The 25,422-nt window shown below is 33.2% G+C and overlaps 3 protein-coding genes across 10 annotated transcripts; 1 reads left to right on the forward strand and 2 right to left on the reverse strand.

Moving 5' to 3' along the window:
* Positions 1 to 878: 878 nt before the first annotated feature.
* Positions 879 to 9,943, reverse strand: LOC137820307 (O-fucosyltransferase 31). 2 transcript variants are annotated; one of them, XM_068624304.1, is made up of 10 exons: positions 9,597 to 9,943; positions 9,396 to 9,458; positions 9,196 to 9,277; positions 8,992 to 9,062; positions 8,776 to 8,864; positions 8,479 to 8,682; positions 6,176 to 6,446; positions 5,112 to 5,339; positions 4,745 to 4,942; positions 879 to 1,200 (listed from the first exon to the last, which is right to left on the reverse strand). In XM_068624304.1, the coding sequence occupies exons 1-10, from the start codon at positions 9,735 to 9,737 to the stop codon at positions 991 to 993; spliced, it is 1,557 nt and encodes a 518-aa protein (XP_068480405.1). In that variant the 5' UTR covers positions 9,738 to 9,943; the 3' UTR covers positions 879 to 990. The 2 variants fall into 2 exon arrangements, with proteins under 2 accessions (XP_068480405.1, XP_068480406.1); XM_068624305.1 differs by having other exon boundaries at positions 9,623 to 9,903.
* A 2,964-nt stretch (positions 9,944 to 12,907) lies between these two features.
* On the reverse strand, positions 12,908 to 15,282 carry LOC137820748 (uncharacterized). 4 transcript variants are annotated; one of them, XM_068624987.1, is made up of 3 exons: positions 14,379 to 15,282; positions 13,672 to 13,791; positions 12,908 to 13,104 (listed from the first exon to the last, which is right to left on the reverse strand). In XM_068624987.1, the coding sequence occupies exon 1, from the start codon at positions 15,178 to 15,180 to the stop codon at positions 14,431 to 14,433; it is 750 nt and encodes a 249-aa protein (XP_068481088.1). In that variant the 5' UTR covers positions 15,181 to 15,282; the 3' UTR covers positions 12,908 to 13,104; positions 13,672 to 13,791; positions 14,379 to 14,430. The 4 variants fall into 4 exon arrangements, with proteins under 4 accessions (XP_068481088.1, XP_068481086.1, XP_068481085.1 ...); XM_068624985.1 differs by having other exon boundaries at positions 13,672 to 13,805; XM_068624984.1 differs by lacking the exon at positions 13,672 to 13,791.
* Positions 15,283 to 18,974: 3,692 nt separating this feature from the next.
* On the forward strand, positions 18,975 to 22,622 carry LOC137822045 (MADS-box protein AGL24-like). Of its 4 annotated transcripts, none has more exons than XM_068626936.1 (9): positions 18,975 to 19,069; positions 19,479 to 19,667; positions 20,747 to 20,825; positions 21,078 to 21,139; positions 21,232 to 21,331; positions 21,437 to 21,478; positions 21,802 to 21,843; positions 22,175 to 22,350; positions 22,446 to 22,622. In XM_068626936.1, exons 2-9 carry the CDS (start codon positions 19,486 to 19,488, stop codon positions 22,462 to 22,464), a joined length of 702 nt encoding a protein of 233 aa, XP_068483037.1. In that variant the 5' UTR covers positions 18,975 to 19,069; positions 19,479 to 19,485; the 3' UTR covers positions 22,465 to 22,622. The 4 variants fall into 4 exon arrangements, with proteins under 4 accessions (XP_068483037.1, XP_068483040.1, XP_068483038.1 ...); XM_068626937.1 differs by lacking the exon at positions 18,975 to 19,069 and adding an exon at positions 19,084 to 19,385; XM_068626938.1 differs by lacking the exon at positions 18,975 to 19,069 and adding an exon at positions 19,186 to 19,356.
* The last annotated feature ends 2,800 nt before the right edge of the window (positions 22,623 to 25,422 follow it).

Consider the following 25,422-nt stretch of genomic DNA (forward strand, 5'->3'; position numbering starts at 1 on the left):
TGTTGAACATTCATACATTGCAATTAATGTTTTTTTTTCTCAGATTATCCTTAAGGGGTGCTTATTTGAAAGGGTTTTATGAAACATAATACATCAAAGGTTTGGTAATACTCAAAAGTAAAAAAGCATTAGTTGTTTTTCTAATAAAGGATTGATTACACTAAATTTAGCATCTCAAGATCCACTTAAAAGAATTGTAGGTTAACTGTTTCTTTAACAAAGAAATATTGATGATGGAAATTGTCAGATGATGGGTAATGGATTTGATTGCAATTTCAGTGAATACCTTGAACACAGTTTTTGCAAATTGTTGACTGGATGTGAGTAGCTCTTCTTGCGAACCAAACACTTATCCTAAAATATGTTTCTATTACAATAGACGTTTTGGGTAAATATGTTTCTATTGTAGTCATGTGCCCCTTTTACTTCATCCCATGCTTGTTATAAATTTCAAGCGACTAAATTCACTAATTTAAAAATTCAATAAAAATACATACCATTTTAAATAGCATTAGTAAAAACATACCAACAAGACAACAACATGACCACTAGTTTATAATGAAAATAAATAATTAAATAATTAATTTAATAGCAATTTAATATTGTTTCGATGTATTAATGTCCATTATAGGTTTATGACATTCAACTATAATTACTTTTAAAAAAAAAAATTTAAATAAATATTTCATTTAAAAATAATTAATATATTAGTTTAAAATATGAAAATAAAGAATATAAAAATATCATTAAAATAACACTCAAACCAACAATTTTACTATTAATAAATTTGATTATAAAATTGATTATTAATAAAAGTATTTTTGTATTTAATTGATTTCAAAATTAAATACTTCAAAATTTAAAAAAACACTTCGGTGTGAGTATCTTAATTGCATGAATTCGAAAACTACTGGAACATCTCTGCAATAAGAACTTGGGAGAGAAATAAATGAATTTTGCAGAAATAAAATATGCCAAAACTTGTTTACATTAAGCTCTACACATGCAATCAGGAGCAGGATACGTATAAATCGATTGTTTCTCCTTCCTTAATCTTATTTGCCCTTGTCTGTTCTTGTGTCCATCAAGAACCACACGTTGAAATTCTGACCAGCTTACGCTCTTATTCTGAAATAGATGCCCCAATGATCCCATGCTTGGTCTGATAGTCTTCAGATTCATATAAGCACGATGCGCCACCTAAAGAAGCAAAAGATGTTTCGCTAAATGATAAATTTTGGGAATTTAACTCAATTCTTGCACCAATACAAAACAAATATAGCTAGGTTCTTTTAAACCTATAAGTTGTTATTAAGGGAGTTCATCAATCCAAATCCAAATAAATGAATTAGATTTAAAATCCATATCCATTTTTAACTAGATCAAATTTAAATTGATCTTTTTAAAATCCATTTAAAGTGGATTAAATCTAGATTCAATCCATTTTGTTAATTAGATTAAATTCACTTTGTTAATTACATTAAATTCATTTTGATATGGACACAAATTAACTTGGCTCGAACCGGGCCTAAGTCGACTCAACCTGAACGCAAACCAACTCAGTTCAACATAGACCCGGGCTCGGACGACTCGACAATGGTCCGGACCTGGATGATTCGACATCAGCCCGAGCCCGTTCGACTCAACATCGGCCTGAGCCCACTCGACTCAACATTAGCCAGGGCCCAATCAAACAGACATCGACCCAGGCCCACTCCACTCGACATCGCCTCGAGCCTGAACAACTCGACATCGGCCCGAACCCGGACGACTTGACATCAGTCTGGGCCCGGACAATTGACATCGGTCCGGGCCCGAACGACTGGACATCAGTCTATGTTTGGACAACTCGACAATGGCCTGGGCCCGAACGACTTGATATCGACTCGGGCCCGCTCGGCTTGATATCAGCCCGGGCACGCTCGGCTCGACATTGGACAGGGCCCAATCAACTCAACATAGACCCAGGCTCGCTTCACTTGACGGGCCCGAGAGACTCCACATTGGCTCGGCCCGGCTCGGCTCGACATTAGCTCGGCCCAGCTCGGCTTGACATCGGCTCGACATTGGCTCGGCCCGACCCCAATCGACTCGACATGGGCCCCGGCCCGGACGATTCAACATGGGCATGGGCTCAAACAACTCGACATCGGCCCGGACAACTTGACAATGGCTTGGGCCTGGATTATTTGACATTGGCCCGGGCCCGCTCGACTCGACATTAGCCCGGGCCCAATCGACTCGACATCGACCCGGGCCTGCTCCACTCGACATCGGCTCGAGCCCGGAAGACTCTACACCGGCCCGAACCCTCTGTTGAACCAAGTGGTGTTCAAGCTTTGAAGAATCCAAACCCTTTGAAGGATGTTGAAGCCTTGGCTGTGCTTGGTGTTGCTGGGCTGGTTTAGTATAGTTCTGGGGTAGTTTGAGTTTTGTAATCCACCCCTTGATCGAATCTAAAGCATAAAGCATCTCAATCTTTGTGAAAATAAAATGTTTTCAAACTAAGTTAAAACAACCGATTGTTTTGTCGAAACAACCGATTGTTTATACTTAGGTGTTTTGAGAAAAAGATTGAAAACTGTTTTTCAAATGGTTGAACTGTTAAGAACCAAAACAACCGATTGATTCGAGGAAACAACCGATTGTTTGTTTTGGGACCATAACAGAAAAACTGTTTTATCTTTGACTGAGCTTTAAATGATTTAATTGCTTACGCTCCATTCATGAAATGTTTTGACCAATCTTTTAATGCAATTTAAGAGTTTGTTAAGATTTGATAACAAACTATATCTTTGAATAAATTCAGAAAAAAAAAAAACAGATTTGAGAAAAAAATCCTTGACAAGTTTTTGCTAAGAGTTTTTGAGTTTTCAAAGAGCTGAGATTGCTGAAAGTTTGTGATTGATCAAAGTCTGTGGAATAGGATTCTGCTTGTATTGATTTCAGATTATCTTCTGTAACAAGTGTAATCCTTGTACTCTATGAAACAAGTTTCGTTTATGTGTTTGCTGAGATTGGCTGTGTGTACTGGAGGGGATCAAGATCAGCAATCTTGGTGTTGGTGTGTTGGCCAAGGAGAGTGTGTGTCTTGAGGTGTTCAAGGTCATTCTCTTGGTTGTTGTGTAAGTGATCAAGTTGTGATTGCTTAGTGGATTTCCTCAGGGTTTCTGAGAAGTAGCTCTGGTGTTGGAGTGAACCAGTATAAACATCTGTGTGCAATCTCTCTATCCCTAACTCTTTAAATTCAGTTTTGATATTTGCTGACTAGTATAAACAACCGATTGTTTCGATAAAACAACCGATTCTTTTTACTAGTATTGTGCTTTTTGCTTTATGTTTTGAAAAACTGATTTCTTAATCAAGGTTTTCTTGAAATATTTTCATTCAAGGCTTAAAAGTTTATAAAAACCCTCTTTAAACAATTCACCTCCCTCTAGTTTAAAGTCATATATTCTAACACCCTCAACATTGGTCCAGGCCCGGACGACTCGACATCGATCCGAGCCCAGACGACTCGACTTTGGTCCGAGCTCGAACGACTCAACATCGGCTTGAGCCCGCTCGACTTGACATCAGCTCGGGCCCTCACGGCTCGACATTGGCCAGGGCCCAATCGACTCGACATTGGCCAGGGCCCAATCGACTCGACATAGACCCAGGCACGCTCCTCTAGACATTGGCTCGGGCTCGTTCGGCTGGACATCGGACGGGCCTGAGAGACTCAACATTGGCCCGAGCCCAATTGACTCGACATCGGTCCAAGCCCGGGAGACTCGACATCGATCCGGGCCCGGGAGACTTGTAATTGGTTTGGGCCCGTTCGACTCGACATTGGTTAGGGCCCAATCGATGTCAATCGACTCGGGCCCGTTCCACTCGACATCGACCCGGGTCCGTTCGGCTTGCCATCGACCTGAGCCCGGGAGACTCGACATTGGCTCAGGCCCAGCCGGCTCGACATTGGTCCGGGCCCAATCAACTTGACATCAGCCCGGGCCTGGGAGACTCGACATTGACCCGAGCCCGTTCGGCTCGACATCCACCCGGGCTTGCTCAGCTCGACATTGGTCTGGGTCCGTTCAGCTCGACATTGGACAGAGCCCGGGAGACTCGACATTTGCCTGAGAGACTCAACATTGGCCCGGGCCCGTTCGGCTTGACATCGGCCCGGGCTTGCTCATCTCGACATTGGCTTGGGTCGTTCAGCTCGACATCGGCGCGGGCCCGACGACTTGACATCAGCCTGGGTTGCTCGGCTCGATATCGACCCGGGCCAACTCGGCTTGACATCGGCTCGGGCCAGCTTGGTTCGACATCGACTCGGGAATGCTCGGCTCTTCAACGGCCCAAACGCGCTCGACTCGAAATCGGCCCGGGCCCACTCGGCATGATATGGGCTCGGGACTGTTCGGTTAGACATCGGCCCGGGCCCGCTCGACTCGACATCGGCTGGATTGTCTTGGCTTAACTTGGATCGAGCCAAGTCACAATCTATCCCAAAATGCAATTTGGATAATCCAAAAATGTATCTAATCTATATCTAATCCATATCCAATTAAAAGGATTGGATTTAAAATCCAAAAATATGGATTTGGTTTTGAAATAAATCCATTTAAATGGATTAAAACTAATATGGATATGGATAATTATGAATTGGATTTTTTTCCCACCCTTAGTTGTTATGCAACAAATTATTTATAGAAGTACATTTTGAAATAGAATATTTAACAATGATTCTTACCAGAGCATTGTGCATATTGCCTGGAGAAGCAGAAATGAAGATGTCACTGTGCATGCTCACGTAGTAATCAACAGAAGCTAACAGTGATGCCTTTCCTTTAACCTTGGCCAGTTCCTCTGTGGAGACTAGGCTCTTCTTATCTTCCATAAGAGGAAATAATTTGCTTAAAGTTGCTAACCTAGCTTCTCCACCATAAACCTGAAAGCATACAATCAATCCAGACCAAGGGCCTAAGTCAAAGCAGAGATCCAATCGATAAAAGTATCAGAAGGTATTAGATTGTTAATCATTGGGCATCATTACAAATATCATAATGAAATCTATGCTGAGTAATCACAAGCCTTCCAATCATATGTTGTTAACAAACCTTGTGAGAAGCAAGATAAAGCCGTGTTCTATTATTGAAACCCAAAGCTGCCAGGAGCAATCCAATTTCTTCAGGAGTCAGTGGGCAGCGCCCCTGACTTCTCAACTCTTCATCAGTGAATTGAGAGTTTAATACCCTTCCCTGCCAAAGCACCTGCCGGTACTTTGCTAGAGCAAGCTTCTCAGCTTTACCCCCACCAAAATCACAGGCTGAATGAGCAGCCATATCCTGCATGGGCAATTTGGAATGAAAGTGTTAAGGAGTGAGATATGTAATCATGATAAAAGCAATAGATACCAGATCTTAGCTATAAGAACTCAAGGATAACACTCTGAAATTGCAGAAACAAAGATGGAAAAGAAAACAAACAAAACAACAAGACACCCAAAAACACCCACTAATCAAACCTAATTTTCTCTCAACACCCGCCTAACCCCACAATCCTTTTGATTTCCCCCACTCCATTACTGACTCCAAGTCATTCTTTCTGAATTTCCCATTCTCAGTCCAACGAAAAGGAAGAATGAGAGGGTCATCAAGGGCATTGGAAAAGTGGTTACGAAGGAACTCATGGTAAATAATATCTCTTCATTTGGTCTTCGACCAAGTTGAATGGCGTCAAGTGATCTTACCTAGTGGGACAAGACTTTGTTTTCTTAGTACAAGGCAACATAAATATGTAGTTCCTTGAAGCCATAGTTGCCCTAAAAGTTCTAGACAACAGAGTCAACATATTTTCTATAAATAAGCATGCATTATTGGCTACAATAATAGAGAAGCATGGACCATCAATTCATTATTCAAACACGCACAAGAGCAATTACATTAACAGAAAAATTATTTAGGTGCTAAGGACATTTGAACTAATCATACTACTTCAAAGTTCAAACAAATAAAGCAGTTAGTCTATGCCTGTTAATTAATTATCAACCTATACACAACATAAAGATTGTGTCCTCAATGCAATAACTGAATTAGAATGACAAGCGACCTAGAATTTCATGAAGCTACATGCATAAGCTTTGATTTGTAATAAACCACTCAAACGAAAAGGAAAACTGTACTTTGTCAAAACGCAGATGCAACACAACAAACTTTCCAGTTTGCTGTTTTATTAACACGTCAGTTTCCTCCAGTGGAAAGTATTTCGCTTCAGCTTGGTTGACAATAGAAGTGCGGCGAAGACGATGAATAATGGCATCTCCTAATTCCTTGATATGTGGAACAAAGATCAGTGCTTCAAAGTTGACCTTACAACGGAGGCGCTGGATGTCTGATGGCAGGTTGTTGAATGTCAAGCGATGAGAGAATGGTGCAATAGCAGCAATTCCATAACTGTATCAACCAGAAAATCTACAACAATTGAAAATAGATATTTATGTAAACAATATATCTAAAGGAAGACATTGAATGGTTTATGTCTCCAGTGAAGATTGAAGATTCATGCCTGCTATATAGGTTTCCTGCTCATGAAAAGAGTTGAAAAAAGCGAAACTGTTTTATTCAATCTTTGGGTTCGAACAGGTGTATCCATATATATACAAATAAAGTTTCTGTCTTTCATCTATAGGAATAAAAAATAAAAATAACCATCTTTTGGTTTATCTTATATTGAGATAAACTAATCTAAAAGATAAATTTTTCCATCCTAAATATCAACTATGTTTTCAACACTTCCCTCTCATGTTAGGGAATGGATATTAATCATCCCCAACTTGCCAATAAGCTCCTTTAAACTTCTTGAAGGAAATCATTTGGTGAACATGCCTACCAATTGGAGCCCCATAAAAAAATGTGTTGTGTTGTGACTATAAGACCATTGTCTAGTTTTTCGTTGATGAAGTGTCTATGAACCATTATGTGTTTTGTCTTGTCATGCTGGATTGGATTATGGACAACACTGGTAGTTGAATTGTTTTCACTAAACTGCCTCAAAAAAAGTCCTTTAGCTTTTACTTTCAGGTCATCACAAATACCATGTCTCAGCTGAAAATCCTGCTCTTCCACTAGACCTAGCAACTACCATTCTGCTTTTGACCCCTCCATGTTACAAGATTTCCTTCCATAAACATGCAATATTGGAGGTGGACATTTTTATCTACAACTCTGACCTGCCATAATCTTCATTTGTAAGCACCTTTATGAACAATGTGCCCTCTTCTCTTGAACAAACAATCCTTTTTCCTAGACTTGCCTTCAGATATTGACAGATTCTATCAAACTTTCTGTAGGTTCCTTTCATCGGGATCATGCATAAATTGGCTTACCACACTAACAACTTCCCCCACCAATCTCTAGTATTGGGATTTTTCTATTATTGGACTTTCTTCACTTCCAATCTTGTTTTCAGCTGGTACTTCAGATGTCTTACATCTCAATTTCCTTATTTCTTTGAGAAGATCAAGTATATATTCCCCTTAGGAGATAAAGATACCCTTTTGGAATAGCAATCTGTTCCAGAGAAGTACTTTACCTTTTCCAACTCCTTCAATTCAAACTCGGTTGTCAGCTTCTTCTTCAAAGCCTATTCTTCTATCTAATCATCACCTACAATGATCATATCATGTAGATATACCAGGAGAAGAGTGATTTGCCCTCAGGGGAGTGCTCTATAAAAAGAGTATGACGACCTTGACTCTATTGTATCCTAGGGATGTCATAACCTAGGTGAATCTTCCAAACCATGTTTGAGGTGATGGTTTGAGACCACACAAAGCCTTCTTGAGCCACACACCTGCTCTTTTCACCATGAGAATTGAATCATAGAGGAATCTTCATGTAGATTTCCTCTTCTAGATCTCTAAGAAGTAAAGTACTTTTAACATCAAACTGCTTCAAATCTCAGCAAAAATGGGTGACTAAGAAAGGGTAATCTTTACCATATTCATCTTTGCTACTAGGACAAATGTCTCCTCATAGTCTATTTCATAGATACGAGGGGTAATATTAGCATAAGTGCCATGGTAATTAATAAAGTCTGTTATACTAGACTAGTGCTGAGTCGGCTATATTGTTACTACACCTAATAGGTACATTAGTTACACGATCAGCTCCCTCCCTAATTATAAACCTATAAATTTACTCTCCCTGGTTTGTATTGCAAAACTAGTTCATTCATTCAGCCTTTTAATTTTCCACAAATATAGTTCTCCTGAACATTTTGTTCCTTTTATCCCTCATTTTATCAAACTTTCTAGTGCACTATAGATTCGTATTACAGAAAAATAGCACTTATCAATTGTATTTTGAAAAACCCTCGGATAACTAGTATCAAAAGCTTTTAAGTCGTAATTACAGAAAACAGAAGCCATCTAATGACATAACATAACAAACCAGGTAAGAATCTGAGGTTAAGCTATGTACATACCTCCGAAGTACAGGCAAGACATTTTCTATATACCAATCAGCTGTAGCTTGAATGGGTGCAGTTTTAATTCTAGTAGCTCTTATGCCTGTGGCATAGTACTCTCTTGTGCTCCAAGAATAGTCACTGGGAGGTTCCTTCACTATAGACACTTCATTGCGGAGGACATCAATAAAATGATCCAAGTCAAATATATCTTCGAATGAACTGCAGAAATAAAACAATTCCACTTAAACGGCAACTTGCCAATTTGAAAATTAAACATATAAAGGTTGAAAAAATAGCAAAATCTGGATATACCTTGAATCTTGCCACACAGGGTTCACTTCAAAATGTGGGATAACCAACGTTGCATTCAAAATCTTAGCAACAGCAACAGCATCACATATCTTTTAAAGAGAAAAAAGGGGGAAAATTATATTAGACTAGTGTCAAAGGCAAATGTCAATGAAATACACCCACTTTATCTCTTTGATCAAATTATACCCTTTCAAAACAATCTCATCATTTACATACCCCCATCTTCTGCTGGTTCAACCCCCCATCAAGGAAAACCTGAATATAACCGCGTGACTTTTCAGGTAGAGCTGCAAGAGATTATGAGCATAAAGAAACATGTAAAATACAAGACACTAGTCACAGGCAATACAGCCCTCATTTTCAAGATAAACAAATGTCCAATGTCTAAAAGAAAAATCAATTCAATATACTATAACTCACAAGGTGGTTTCGGACGCTCAGTACAAGGTTTCCATCCTTGGAAGGCCAATGGAGACCAGAGACTAGTTTGAAGTTCAACAGACTGAAAACAATAAAAAAAATGTTAATCTCGAAACAGCTAGATACACAAAAAGCGTGTCAAATTAACCTAATCTTTAAACATTTAACCATGATTATGATTAACGTGTATTTGTACTCACAATTTGGCGTTGCAAAGCACCCTCTAGCAAAGACACGTGCATAGGCCTCGGAGCAATCCACTCCTACAATGACAATTCATCAAAATCAGTTCTTCCTCAAATCAAATTCGGTTTTTCTTTCGTTCAAATTTCGCACATAAGTGTCACAATTAATATCTCAAAATTTAAGGAATTAAAAAGAAAGTTGCAAATTAGAGTTACAGAGAACATAGAAGGCGATGCACGACCAAGAGGTTGGAAAAGATCGGGAAAGAAAAGTGGCAAAAGAATGACGAAAACCACAGCGAAAGCGGACTTTTGAGAGTGGTTTAGTTGGGTGAAAATCTGAAGCTTCATTGTCATAAAGAAGAGTTTCGCAGATGATGATTTAAACGCTGCGTTTTTGCACCGATCACCTCAGAAGACAGTGTTCCTTCATCTTCATCTGCAGTGACGGGGATCCAATTATGGGCCTTCAGGCTTTGATAGGTTTGAGATCAAACTGTTTTCATTAATTAGAGCTTGCATCACTTGTCTCTTACAACAATGAATTAATATGTTGAAACTCTACCTGTAATAACTGCAGTATAGATTTTCTTTATTCAAATTATTGTTTTTATATTTAATAGTTTAATTATTTTTTAATTATTTAATATCTCATCATAATCTATCAATATTATACTTCAAAAATATGGCATATTAATATTTATACTTCAAAATATGGCATATTATGATATGCTGCCGAGCAAATCAATAAATTATAAATATTTTTTTTTCAATTATATTTTATATTTTTCTTCTCTTAATTTATTGATTGTTATGTCAAGAGTAAATTGGTATCAAAAAGTTTTTTATCTTTGAAAAATATATAGCTTCAGAGAGAGAAATACCAATAGAGCAGATACATGTCACCCAATTTTAATGATAAAGAATATGAGTTATGAGATGCAAAAATGATTAGTTATGTTGAATTATTGAATCTTTGAGAGGAAATACAAGAAAATTAAGAGGTTCTTGAATTGCTTAAGAATTCAATAGTGGCTCAAATGAAATATCATAAGGAGAGAAAGATAAAAGAGATAAAGACAAAAAAAAAATATTTTTTTTATGTAAAAAATTATGAATTTCAAATCTCCAAAAAAAAATAGGATTATCTCAAAAAAATAATACTTTGGTTGTGAAAGGATCAAAGGCATGCAAGTGCTTAACTTGGTAGAGAATTTGAGATGCAAAGCATGAAAGAGACAAAAGCATGAAAGAGACAAAAACATTTAAATTGATCAATTGATAAATTGATCAATTGATAAGTATAGTAAATAAAGTGTAACTATTTGGGAAACTCGTTCCTGAAGAAAAAAAATTGTTAATTGTTCTAACATTTTTTGGTTACTATACTAGAAAAATATGAATCCAAAATCTCAACTTTGGAAGAGGAAAGACTTGTCAACTATCATCTCGGGTGAATTGATAAATGCTTTACAAGTTCGGGAACAAAGAAAAATGATAGACAAAAGAAGATTATACGTGATTTTTTTATGTAAAATGACAAGATTTTAAAGGTGGCAAAAATAAGAAGAACAATAAATGAAAGAACAAAATGAAAGAATGATCCAACAATTAATAAGGTGAGAACTTTCTCCCTTGTCTACATTGCAAAAAGAAAAATCATCTAAAAGAATGTTGGTAGAGGCCAAATGTCAAGTGTAGAAAATGTGGTGATCTAGGATATGTAGAACAAATATGCAAGACTAAATCAGAAGAGGAAAATGTGACTTTGGAGGAGCAAGAAGATGAATAACTCTTTGTTGCAACATGTTTTGCTATGACCAACACTTTGAGTAACTCATGGTTAATAGGCAATAGTTGCACAAATCATATGACCAACAACAAGAAGTTTTTTTATAGAGCTTGACAAAACTATCATTTCTAAAATGAAAATTGAAAATGGTGATTTCATCTTAGTTAAAGAAAAAGTGACCATTACTATTGAAACTTGACAAGTTTGAAGCATATCTATGATGTTTCATATGTGCCTGATCAAAATTTGTTTAATGTTGCACTGGCAAAAAGCTTCAAAGTTATATTTGAAGATAACTAGTATTTAATCAAAGACATAAAAAACAAGGAGGTCTATAGCATATAAAAGACTTTAAATTTTTTATTTTAAGAGACTATTATACATGTAGAAACATGCCTTGGACAAAGGTGTCTTGTGATTGAAGATAAGTTGACAGATTGTGTGGCTTGCCAATTTGGTAAGCTAGTCAAAAAATAATTTTTTCAAATCACTTGGAAAACAATTCAAAGACTACAACTGATTCATACAAATGTTGGGGACGACTGGGTAACCGACCACCCGAGTCAAATATTATTTACAACGTAATAAATAAGCAGTTACAAATAATGTTGAATGGGTCAAATGCACACTCTGAAATATTCGTGAAATATCCCAATATAACGATAGAAACTGATCAAACCGAAAGATACACTCCCACGATATCAGGAAACCACTATGCATGTTAGTTGTTAACTAACTATCCAGCCCACACAGGTAAAAGTCTATGAGTCAACATTATAAATAGAACTCTTTGTAAGAAAATGAGGTACGTTTTTTATATTCTAAGAGAACACACTTAAATCATAACACTGACTTGAGCGTCGAAGTGCAATCGCAGGTACTCCCGACAGATCACCAACAACAAAGGGAGAAAACTTGGAAAAACTCAAAGACAATCGACACGTAGACAATTGTGTACCCAACGGACAAGTATTACCTGACCCCTCTACTCCATACTGGTACATATATTATTTATTTAAGATAATAAATTAATGGAATTTTTTCTGATATATTATTTATGACGACTACTAATTTATCGTGTATGTGATTAAGTGATAGTTATTAATATACAATTTTATATAAGTATTAACTACAAGTTTTGATTCTATTCTAACCTCTTTCAATATCTTGGTTTGGGGCACATTTTACTTTCTGCTATTGTTCATGGAGCAGTTAGCCTTGCTTCTCTCTTCATCATCACTGCCATTGTTGATCTTTGAAAGAAGATTCTTGTTCATTTATGGTGATGTTCGCATCCTTGTTCATTTATGGTAATGTTTACATATAACTTATTATTAGTATTATTTGACATGTAGCTGGTATGGTACCAATAATCACATTTTTTGTGAGTGAAGATTGGGGTATCTGTTGTGCTATATGGTACAAAGGACATACAAAAGGGAAATGCAATTGTGGTGTTGGTGGCTAATTCCGAGTGAAAGAAAATCTCCATGAACTAAGTAATCTTCCATCTTATATAAAAAAAAATATTTAATTTATTGGTACTGATGAAAATAATTAAATTGGTTAACTTTAATAAGTAACATTATACTTTTAAAATTTATTTCTCAAAAAACTCAAAACAATATTAAATAATTTAAAGAATAATTACATTTGATGACATTGTTCATGATTTAAAAAATTGAGAGAAAAAGCTCGAAACATTCCAATGCTATAAAGACATGAGAAATGTGCATAAACACAAACCTGATGAACATATATTTACTTCTCACATTGGAGAGATTCTCACATTGGAGAGACACTTATGTTATTTTAAAATAACTTCATCATTATGTTTCCTTTTTCACACAGTTTCATCCTACATAAAGTAAATTAGGCAAAATCAAAGATGAATCTAATCTAGCCCATAAAGTCAAACTCTCTGCATAATACCTGCATTTAGACAACAACAGCCAACTTTAGACCAACACTCATTGTCTCGCTCAACATCTCCGATAAACATTGTTCAGTTGTAATATGCCATAAGAGCAATAAAAATAGACATAAAATTCTAGATTAACTCCCCAACAACTATTGAACATTCAACAATGAGAGAAATAGAGATACTGTTATGCAGTTTGTAAGTAGGCTATTGCAAAGTACTTAATGGCTTACTCAAAGTAAATTTAAACATTATCACCTCTTGCCCTATCCTCCTCTTTACCTGACCACATATCCTGAAGTAGTTCCTGAACTTGATCTGTCAATCTATGCCTAAATAGATTAACCATTTACCTGATCAGATCCTGTCAGTTAACCTACCCACCAGAGCATCTGTATCTTAATCCAACTATTACCATAATAACCTTATAAAGAGAGGATATATTTGCACAACAAAATCAACAATATCAGTATCCAACAATCTGCAGTGTTGATTTTCTTATCAAGAGTTACAACAATATTTTATCTTCCTCATCCCTCACTTTAGAGGGCAAAAGCTTTAAATAATAGTGAACTCACAATAATGTAGATTGTGATTTCATTTCATCGATCAATGAGCATTCGCCAAGGTTGCAGTATAGATGCACCCAATGAATGCAGATTCGAAATGGATGGAAAATATTGAACCCGAAACTCTACCTTCCAAAATTGAACTGCAAGGGAGTTATAATTCATAAAAGGAATACCAATCTGTAAGGATAATCTAGGTTACTTTTACTTGTTGTCTTGAGATTTTCATAAATTTCAACAAAACTTGTCCTAAACCAGTAAAACAGACTCAATCTGTAAAACTAATACAAAAAAAAATCTATTGTAAAAAATTGTTTCCAATACCTAAAACAAAACTTAAATCAATAGAATTATCCTAAACAGCAGAAATTACAACGAAACCGATCCCCTAAAAAAGCTTAGCAGATTGACTAAGATATTCAAAATGAACTCCAAATCAGAAAATCCCAAAATAACGTCGCAGCATCAACCGAACCACGATGACAAAAGGACGCATGCAAATGCGTTTCGAACAAAAAATCTTTGAAGTTGAGTATATTTATATAAACAATTGAAAAAAGCTTCCCAAATTCATATATAAACGCTCAATAAATTAAAAGAAAATAAATGATATGGAGCAACATTAACCTACTTTGAGATTGAGATGTAGAACCACCAGAAAACATGTATAACAAACAAAAACTACTTTAGATGAAAGGAACTAAACTAAACGCTACCTCCATGGGTTTCTGCTTTTCAATTGCCCTGAGCAAAAACAACCCAAAAAACTCACACCCCCTTTCGAGGCCTTCCCCGCTTCCGCGCAGAACGGGAACCCAATTCCGAACCAGCCCCATTCGAAGCAGCCTTCGGACCATTCTCAATCACGAGCTCGGGCACGGACCCAGGCCCATTGGAGCCCGAAGTTCCAAACACAAAGCCCATGGGCAAGCACCCCCAGTTACAATAATAGGCCTCCTGGCCCGGCACGAGCGGGGGGAGCGATGGAATCGAAAGCCCGTGGAACATCCTCTCGCAATTCTGGCACCTCAGGCAACGCCCCTCGCAATCCACAGGGTACTCGAAGAGAAAATAACAGTACGGGCACGCGGTCCAGAAACTCGCACTTTCGACCGAACCGGCGACGTCTCGGTCGTAAAGGGCCTTCTGAACCGGGTCGGATAAAACGGCCCAGGCATCGGTGACAAGCTTGAAGGCGTGGTCGGCGAGGGAGAAAGGGTTCTTGTCAGGATGAAGGAGAAGTCCGAGTCTGCGGTACTGTTTTTTTATGAGATCAAGGTCTTGGCACGTGCGATCCACTTGGAGAATGGCGTACCAATCGAGGTGGTTGTTGTGGATCGGCTTCTCGGCGGCGACGACGACGTCGACGATGGCGAGGATCTGATCAGAGCCGTCGAGGAGCGGCTCAGCTTCCTGCGCGAGAATGGCGAAGTCGCGGGAGCCGCTCAGGTCGCGGCTCTGCAGCAGCTTCTCGCCGATGGCCAGCAAGCGTTCTGCTTCGGCTCTGTTTGTGTTCATTTTTATCTTATTTTCTTTTATTTTATTTTTATTTTTGTGAGGATGGAGTTGGACTGCTGGGAGTTACTTCAGCAGCAGGAACATCGCGCATTACTGGCTTATTAAATATTGACTGCTTCTTCTGTACACAAACCAAACACGGTTTTATTATTACTAGCTACCCATGCCCGCGTTGTTTCACTAAACTAACGTGATTTTTAGTTCCCCCAAAGTGCTTTACTCTGCTTTATATTATATACCCTTTTTTAGAAAAAACGATAATAAATGTTTAACCATGATTGATAGAATAACTGATTAGTGTGTATCATTTTCATTATAAATTATTGTTGTCTTTATTCTTCTCTAGAAGTTTAGTTATCCGATTTATTGTAATAAATCTATTTTAGTTTATGCTTTGTCCTTCCTTTTAGTTAAGACTTGTAAATAAGAATAAAAATAGTACAGGAAATAATTTTACTACCTTTCTAAATAATTGTTTGCAAAGTTATATTAACCGTGGCTTTTGATTAATCGATTACACACATTAATAACATGAATTATTGATAAGTTGGAAATGTAGGATGAAAATTTAAATTTGATTCAATTTTATGATAAACCATAACACATAATATATGAGTTTAGAATTTGAGTTATATATTATTGTTGTAATTTTCTTTTAATTGTGTTCTATAAGATTTTTTATGGGATGATATTAAATAAAATAGTTTTATAATAACCATGTACATGAATTAAAATGATATGTTATTGAATAGGTTGAAAATATATGTAGTAATTGTTGCTACACTTTTTATTTTGTTGGAATCGACTCATAACGGTAAAGATATTTTTGGATACTTAAGTTTTAATATTTGATAATTGAAGATAATAAATGTTATTGATAAATCTATTTATAAATATGAGTTAGACGTATGTAATACTTGACCTAGATTAACACATATATTATACTTAATTTTTGTATTAGTGTAATATAAAATATTATCATTAATCTCGTGCTCAAATTATCTTAATCTGATTCATCAATATTTTCTTGATTAAAGAATTAAAATGATGTTCAATACAAACTTTGTTAATCTAAAGTACATATAATTACAAATATGATAAATAAGATAAGTTAATGCAAAACACATTATTAACATTTTACCCAACTCAAACTTGTTTGAAGGGCAAAAGCAAATGTAAGAGTTTTTTTTTTTTTTTACTTTATCTATTTGATTAAAAAAATTAAAGGAATGTTAACACGAAATAGGATTTGTTGGTTAACTTTTTTTTAAACAATTTTTGAATTCGGAACAAAACTCTATTAATTAAATAATCTTATTTATTTTTTCTGAATTCAAAGTCTGTTCTTTGACTTTGATGATGTTATAAATGCAAAGTGTAACGTCTTTTAATATGTACATAAAAATAATGTTGTATCAATGCTTGAGAATATGCTCTTAAAGTAGTACTATGTGTTTGTATTGAATTTTAGAATAATAAAATGGGGTAATAAAACTTATATAGAATCTCAAAACTCACACAAAGTGAGAAGAAAAGAGGATGAAAGAGGAAAAAAACGACAAAATGAAGGGATGAGGATGAAAACGTGAAATGGGGTGGAATTTATTAAGATTAATTTTGGATTTAAGTATCAATTTTGAGTATATAACTAGGAGTAATTCTAAGTCACTACTTAAATTTAAATTAATTTTTTAATATAATATCAGATTTTATGTTTATATTAATAATTTGTTATGAGATTATTATTCATCATCATTCATAAATATATAATTTTATATATAAATGGTTTACGTTTATAAAAAATGTGCTAAACTTAAATTCACAATTTTAATATAATATTATATTATTATTAATGGTACAACCTATAAATATTTAATCTTCTACATAAAATCTTAATGTCTTTACCTAAATAAACGTGTTAGAAAAATACATGGACTAATTATAATTAACTAAATATAAAATTAGTTTATAGTATATATACATATATAAATAAATAAAGATAATAATTTTATAATATGCTTTATGACTTAATTCTATAGCCGTATACACCCATTTTTATATAATCGTAATATATTAAATTTAGTATAGAATAAAAAACATTTTTACATGTTGATAATAATATAAAGTGAAGAAGAAGAAAAATCAAAATGGAATAATGTAGCATAGAAATATTCATTGAGAGGTAATAGCACGTCAAACAAACATCATGCTCTTCATGTACGAAAAGCAACACTCCACAGAAATATGTAAAGTACATTGAAATAATAAATAGAAATGAATTTGTGGATAACAATCCCTTCATCTAATATTATATATTGATATTTAATTTTCTTTAATACATGTTAGTTTTTTGTTTTATTTAACAACTGATTCAGAAAAAAAAAAATGTTTCATCCGTATCAAATACTGTTTTTTTAATAAAGAAACTACTATCCTTTTATCTTTTGTATTTAAATTTTAAGTTTTGTTCATTTTAATTTTTTTTAAGTTATATTTTAGTAAGTTTTTTCAAAATTAATAATTAAGGAAAACTTTACGATGATATAATGTTTATAGTAAATTTAACATAATTAATTAAATGTTTAAAATATTTATTCACAAAGAGTTTTAATTAAATAAAAATAATAATTTATCATCATGTAGACCAAGGCAGGATATGGAGTGGGGCCTTTGCTCCATGACTTTTCAATTCTTTTTTATGCACGTGTTATTTATAAATCCTTTCATTTAGGAGTCAAATAATAATATTTATATGCTATTTTCAAAATATTTATTATAAATACGATGACATTGTTTTATTTTTTAATGAATACTTTTTTATTACATGGAGATTTATTTTTATCCTTTTAAACAAAATATTTGAATACCATGTATTTATTTTAATATTACTTTTTATCATCTATGTTAAAGACTATAAATAATTGTATTTACAAATTTTACTAGTTTTTTTATTTATACTTATTTTATCACAATTTTGTTTTTAAATACTTATTAACAAAGTAAGCTTAATTACAAACACTGTATACGAAATCGATGGTTTAAAGTTTGAATTATATTATTTTCCATTTCCATCACTTGTTTATTACATTTTTTCTTCTCTTATCTTTTGTTTGAGACTCCAACGTAATTTTGATTTCAAATAAATAGATTCAAACACATTACAAATAAACATTCTGAAAACAAAAGAAATATTGAGTGTACTAATGATTTATCAAACTTTACTTTTTGGTAATTTCGTCTAGGCCTATAATATTCTTATTCTAATATTTAACTATCTAAAAAATACTATTCAATAATTTGTATCAAATAATACTATTTGATGAATAATAGAGCTCATTCTAATCCAGTACAAGTTAAATTTTTCTAATAATTCTATTAGAGAAGATACTATTTTTTATTATATACTATTCATGAAATTTCTACATGATATAAGAAATTGTTAGTCAACATTTATAATACTGGATATTTAAAAAGGTATTTTCGATTAACATTTTAATAAACTATTGTTATAATTATATATATTTGAAAATATATGAATATTTGATTATATTTTTTAAGATGGTCTCTAAAAATTAACTCTAGTTCAAACCCTCGTGTAGACTTACGGTGATTAAAAAGAAAACGTGTAAAAGACAACTGAAATTCCTTCACATCGATGTCTGAAGAACCAATGGCAGATTTTCCTATAATTAATTATTCATAGTTTTGAAATATCCATGTCCAAGTTTGACCACTGGTCGTAGTCATCTTAAGAAATTGAAGTAAAAAAAAAAAGGGATAAGATAAATTTATAATTAGTAATGAAAATAGAAAGAGTGCAGCATTTACCTATCTATAAAGGGAAGGGGTTTCTTTCCTTTCTTGATATCAAGCCACCATTCCAATCAAGGTTATATCTCTCTCTCTTCCTTCTGTGTCTCTTCCTGACTCCCAAAAGTTCTTCTCTTCACACACTTCCGTTCTTTTTTACTAAATCTGATTTGAGTAACACTTTCTTAGTTTTTCCCCTTTCAGTACAAATCAACATAGTGCTACTTAGAGTTCTACAAAAGGTTGAAACATATCAACCAATTGAAATCAAAACCCACCAATCTAAAGCTCTCTTGCATGTTCACAAACTTCCCTTTGGGAGCTAGGTTCCTTTTTTCTGTTCCCGTTATCCAGATCTGAAACTGGGTGTGGCTTTTATTAGGGTTTTTTTCCAAGTTACGCAAGAACAGTGTTTATCATTCCATATCCATATATGTCATATATCAGAGTGTGTTTAAAAGTAGTTCTTATATATGAGTTTTGTGCAGTTGAAAAATGACGAGGGCGAAGATAAAGATAAAGAAAATCGACAACATAACTGCGAGGCAGGTAACATTTTCTAAGAGGAGGCGAGGGTTGTTCAAGAAAGCTGAAGAGCTTTCTGTGCTATGCGATGCTGACGTTGGTCTCATAGTTTTCTCATCTACCGGGAAGCTCTTTGAGTATAGCAGTTCCAGGTACGTACGGATATATATTGTATTACACAACTGTGACTTTTCTCTCAGTATTTATCTACATACATATATACATGTATAAAGCATAATATCTTACGTTGTTTTGTTTTCAATTAATATTAATATGTTTGTGAGTGTGCTCCTTCCGATCCTAATTTCTGGTTAGGCTAGTTGTGCCTGTAGTTTCTGTACGGAGTGTGTTAGAGAGAGAGAGTGTTATGTGTAATCTTATGATGGGTTTGGAACAAAAACCTCGTTTCACTCGCTTCTATTTCTTATTTTATGGGAATTTATCAGTAGTCTATTCAAGTTATGAAAGGTTCCTAGTGATGGGAGAAATAAAAAAAAAACACAGCTGCATAAGTTAGTAGTAATTCCCTAAGCTTTTGATAGATAGTTTTGACTACCTTTTGTAAATATTAGAAAATGGGAATAAAGTAGTGTGGAGGTTTTTTCCAATGGTTAATAAAATAAAAGAAACAAAAGTAATCCAAAGCTGAACCCTTCAAAGCTCAACCAATTTGATATTTGTGACCAATGGTAATCTATTATAAGCATGAAACTGCGAGCTAGATAGATAGAATATGCTCTATCCTATGCAGTGAGTGTATTTGTTTAGCCTTTTCCACATACAATCAAAATTACAATAACCCTTTTATTTTGTAGATAGACCAGCTATAAGTTTATTGTCTCTGACATAATTTCATTAATGGAGTTTTAACTTTCGACTTTTCACATCTAAACTGTTGCTGCATTTTTCTGTGGACTGAGATTCCAATGGTAGGCCATGTTGTGGATTCCTTCTAGTTTGTTTTATAAGGAAACATATGTGCCTGGTTAACTACTGTAATGAAACTGTACTGATGTGTTGAAATTACAATGGCTTGAGGAAATATTTTCCCTCTAGTTATTAATATATATAATCGTTTTAGCAGATAGTGAAGTTAAATTTGACTTTCACTATATGTTGTTTGAGTTGGAAAATGTATTTACAAAGATGCTGCTTGATCTATAAAAATTTATTTAATATATATAACTTTTCTACTAACTTTTTTTTCTTTGTCTCTTCTTGTTTTGTATAGTATGAATGACATAATTACAAAGTATAATACGCACTCGCCTGGCATCAATAAATTGGATAGGCCATCACTAGAACTGCAGGTTGTACAAAAAATTATGTTCTTGATTATATATTTGCTTAGTTTGTTGCGGTTGTGCATAGACTTACACCACCAAACTTCTTGGTGACCGAAGCATATTATGTAATTGCTCAAATTATTTTATATGTTATGTTATACTTGTACATTTGAAAGAGGTGTTAATAATCAATCAAATTTTACACGTTTTTATTTAGGTTGAAGTAACACTAACTGCTGATAAGTAACTGGGCACTTGTTTAATTGTTGATTTCAGCTAGAGGCTAGCAATAGCGCCAAATTGAGTAAGGAAATTGCAGATAGAACCCAAGAACTAAGGTATATGAATTTTGTATAGAGTTAAAACACTTGAAAAATAAGTGGATGAATTTGAGTAAAATTCATTGTATTTATATTTTGAACGGTTTTAGTTGGATGAAAGGCGATGATCTTCAAGGACTAGGCCTAAATGAGTTGCAGCAACTGGAGAAAACACTTGAAAGTGGACTCGATCGTGTCATTCAGATAAAGGTACATACATAAAGCCCTTTTGGACAAACCTGTTGCATGTTAAATTCTGAATGATTTATATGTATATATATATACCAACTCATTTTTCAACTTTTTTACCTTCAGGAAAAGCAGATGATGAGCCAGATTTCTGAACTTCAGAAAAAGGTTTTTTGATATATAACTTGATGATGCAGCTAATGTCTTGAATCAAATTGAAACTAATGCATATTTAGTATAATTCTCTGATCCTCAATAAGATAACCTTCTATAGAGTAAGGGCTAGATAGGTGCATTGCATGAATATTAATTAATGCTTTTAGAGAATACCAGCCATTTGATAACTAATTGGTTATGTTATAAGCATATAATTAGAAATGCAACAGTGTTTTAATTCTAGGAATAATCATAATGTTTTAATTTCTAGATTTATATAGTAACTTCCGAATTTTGAGGATTGTTTGCTTTGTTTTGTGTGCATTCTGCGAAAGGGAATCCTGTTGGAAGAAGAGAACAGGCATTTAAAGAGAAAGGTGAGAAATCAATGACTCACTCAACTCTTAATCTGTTTACTTAACAACAAATCAAGATGAAATAATGTAATAAATAGTTAATGTTTCATCTTTTAAAGCGAGATTTACTGTAACTTCTCTCCCATTTATGATAAACGTACGAAAAACATTTAAGAACTAAGTGAAGATAAACACAAAATTGAAAAGGTAACGTGGTCTTAAATTTTTAACTTTTAGTAGACAAATAATTAAAATTTTGAAAAGGGTACTAAACTAAAAGATGTTTTAGGTTTATGTGTTTGCTTCTCTTCCTTTGGTTACTGAGTTAAATAATGTTACATTAATTAATCAGCTAGTGGAGACGGAGATGGAGGCTATGCTGCGTAAAGCAAAAATGCCTTTTATGATGGACTCGAACATGGGAATGCAAGAAGAAGGTGTTTTATTAGAGTCTACAAACAACGTTAGCAGTAGCATCAGTGACCCTCATGTTGAAGATGGTTCCTCGGACACATCTCTCAAGTTAGGGTAAGCAACCCAACCAAACACTAACAGCCAACAAACACTTACAGATATTTTTACGTTAATTTGAACAAATCCTTTGGTTTTTTTGTTTTTTTCAGGCTACCCTTCTCTAAGTGAAGATATGTAACATGGTGAATGAGCCATGCCCGGTTTCAAGTTTTAAGAAATTGTCTTGAAATCTGTACCCATTGTTTTTCTTGAATTTTTCGTAAGTGAGAAAATGTATGATTACTATATTTTAATAATATATAAAAATTACGATATATTTCCATGTATGTATCTCAGACATAACTTTCTCCAAAGATTTCTTTTTAATCAAATTGGTTTTGGTGGGAAGATTGGTTTGTTGTTAATCACATCAAGGCCACAGTGAAATCTGATTAAAGAAAGATATTACAGTAGCTTAGAAGGCATCACTCTGTGAGACTCAAGGGCAGCTTTTTCAGTAACTTAGGCATGTTTAATCTGTGATGATCTATAGCACTGAATGTAGTACGGTTTTATGGCTCTTTCGGAACCAACCAAGAAGCATTATTGTTTTTCCTTTACTTTTTTTATTCTAACGATAGAAAGTTGGAGAGCTAACAAATATGACAAGAGTTAGTGAAACTATAAAAAACGATAAATAAATTCGCTGTCAGATTTTTCTCTCTCTCTAAAGTATAAAGAAAGTTGATTTTTTAACCTATAATAGTTTAAACATATCAATGTAACGGATTATATTGAATAAATACTAAAAAATAAAAACAAAAACTAATTCTAAAAATAAAATAAAAATTAATTAATCATTATATTAATTAAATTATATTATTTTAAATCAATATCTAATTAGCTAAGGATTTAATTATCAAGAAAATAATAAAATAGAAACTAATTTTAGAGATAAAAAATAATTAGTTGCTATAATAGCTAAATTAGAGATCAAGAGACTAAAAAAGTTTTGGTTTCTAAATTAGTTTCTAAATAGTTTCTGAATTCATATCTAATTAGTTACCAAAATTTTAACTACCAATTATTTAGATTCTAAATTTGGTAGAAAAACCTTAGTAGTTAATTAGATACCAATTTAAAAACCATTTAACAACAATAAAAACTAAAAAAAATTATAGTTTCTAAAATGATCTCTAATTGTCTCTAATTAGTCACTATAGCAATTAATTATTTTTTGGTTTCTAAAATTGGTTTCTATTTTATGATTTTAGTAAAATATAACAAAATATTTACTTTTATTTTAAAATATATAATAATTAAATTTGTAATAAAATAAAAGCATTAAAATAAAATAAATTTAATATAGATATTTATTGATGTTCTGATCAATAACAGTTTTGTATAGATTAATAAATCTACTTAGAATATTCTCTCATATCATGTTATAATTTATTAACTATTCCTCACAAATTCCTTACAAACTTACTTGTATGGTTGGACTTACCTAAGCAATTAATGACTATCTTTATGATAATATTAAAAAAATTATCATATTATTTTTACGGAATGTATACACAATAAGTCTGTCTGCATGTATGATTTTAAGTATTTGTACGGTATTATTTTTCTGTTTGTTTTTGGTGGAAACCTCTTTATGAGTATGTAAATGCTTTCTAGGTTGTCGTTGTGCAAGTAAGTAAGTATATATATATATATATATATATATATATATATAATAATGTATGGCATGCAAACATTAGGCCAATTGAGAAATGGAACAATTAAAATAATGTTTAATTGGAGTGGCTACATTTTTACTAGCTTATTAGAAAAGGATAAATTTAATTTAGGAGGAGGTATTCTTGAATCTAAATTTCATTTACAGTTTATTGTAGTACTGTGTTTTGAATATCATAATTCTCTTTAATGATTATGTGTTTAGATTTTTTTTTTCTCTAAAAAGACTTTAAAGAAGGTAAAAATAAAAGATAAAGTCAGTTTTCTTCTATAAATTGTAACTAATTTATGTACAAATTAAAACTTTTAAAAAATCAACTTAATGTATAAACTAATTTTAACCTAATTTTAATTTATGAAAAAACTATTCATTTTTTCTTTCTTGTTTTTTCCTAGTAAACATACGCCCTTATTTTACTTTAAACACAACTGTTTAGTCTTTCATTTACGTTTTTCTTTTCTTATTAGCAGCAACAAAAATTAGGGTTTAGGATTGAAGACCTTATATCTACATTTATTATTTGCTAAAAGTTTGTCAATTAATAGACTCAATTTTCACATGATCCAAAGAATAATTCCACTAAATAAAAGATGAAGAATACCAAGATTAACAGATATAAACAAATATACATCAAAATGTGTTTAGTAACTTTGTCTTCATAAAACTCTTCACCTTGTTATGTTGTTTTCTTAAACTCGTTTTCTCCATAAAAGTGTTAACACAACCTTAGATTGTCTCTGATTAAAAATGTTTTTCATAAGTGTCTCAAAATAAAATGTTTTACTTTTGGAGAATCTTGATTTATAAGGAATTAGGCAGAGTGCCATATTAGAGGAGTTATAAATTAGGCACATATGCCCACTTTACAAAATACATGTCATTCCCTTATTCTCCTCATTCTCTAGTCTCTTGTAATTTGTTGTTTAGATAAAGTTTGTTTGAGACACTAATAATAATAAAAAATTATTTTACAACTGTTTTTTAGAATAAAAAATTATATTATAATAGAATAATAATTTATTTAAATGTCAAGTGAATATAATTCGTGTTAACGTATGATCACTCGTGTTATTTTACTTGACTAATCTAAACTTGTAATGATTATTTTTCTTCCTCAAACAATCCATGTTCAATTATTTCTACTCAAAGTTTCTAATTGTTGATTTGATTTTAAGAATAATATGTTATATATTGTATCCAATATTTGCTATACCCAAATCATAGATATGATAATAACTTAGTATTTTTTTGCCATTTACTACAAAATCTCACCATCTAATCTTAATATTGCAAGTTAAAGAGGCTTCATGAGACTAATGCTTTCTTGGTTTCTAAGCGCGGAAAGATTGAGAGGAGAGAAAGATAGATAAAGTGTAGGAATCGAGAACTGAAAAAGTAAAAAATAA

This window comes from Phaseolus vulgaris, chromosome 9, assembly GCF_000499845.2.
Source record: "Phaseolus vulgaris cultivar G19833 chromosome 9, P. vulgaris v2.0, whole genome shotgun sequence".
Lineage (NCBI taxonomy): Eukaryota > Viridiplantae > Streptophyta > Magnoliopsida > Fabales > Fabaceae > Phaseolus > Phaseolus vulgaris.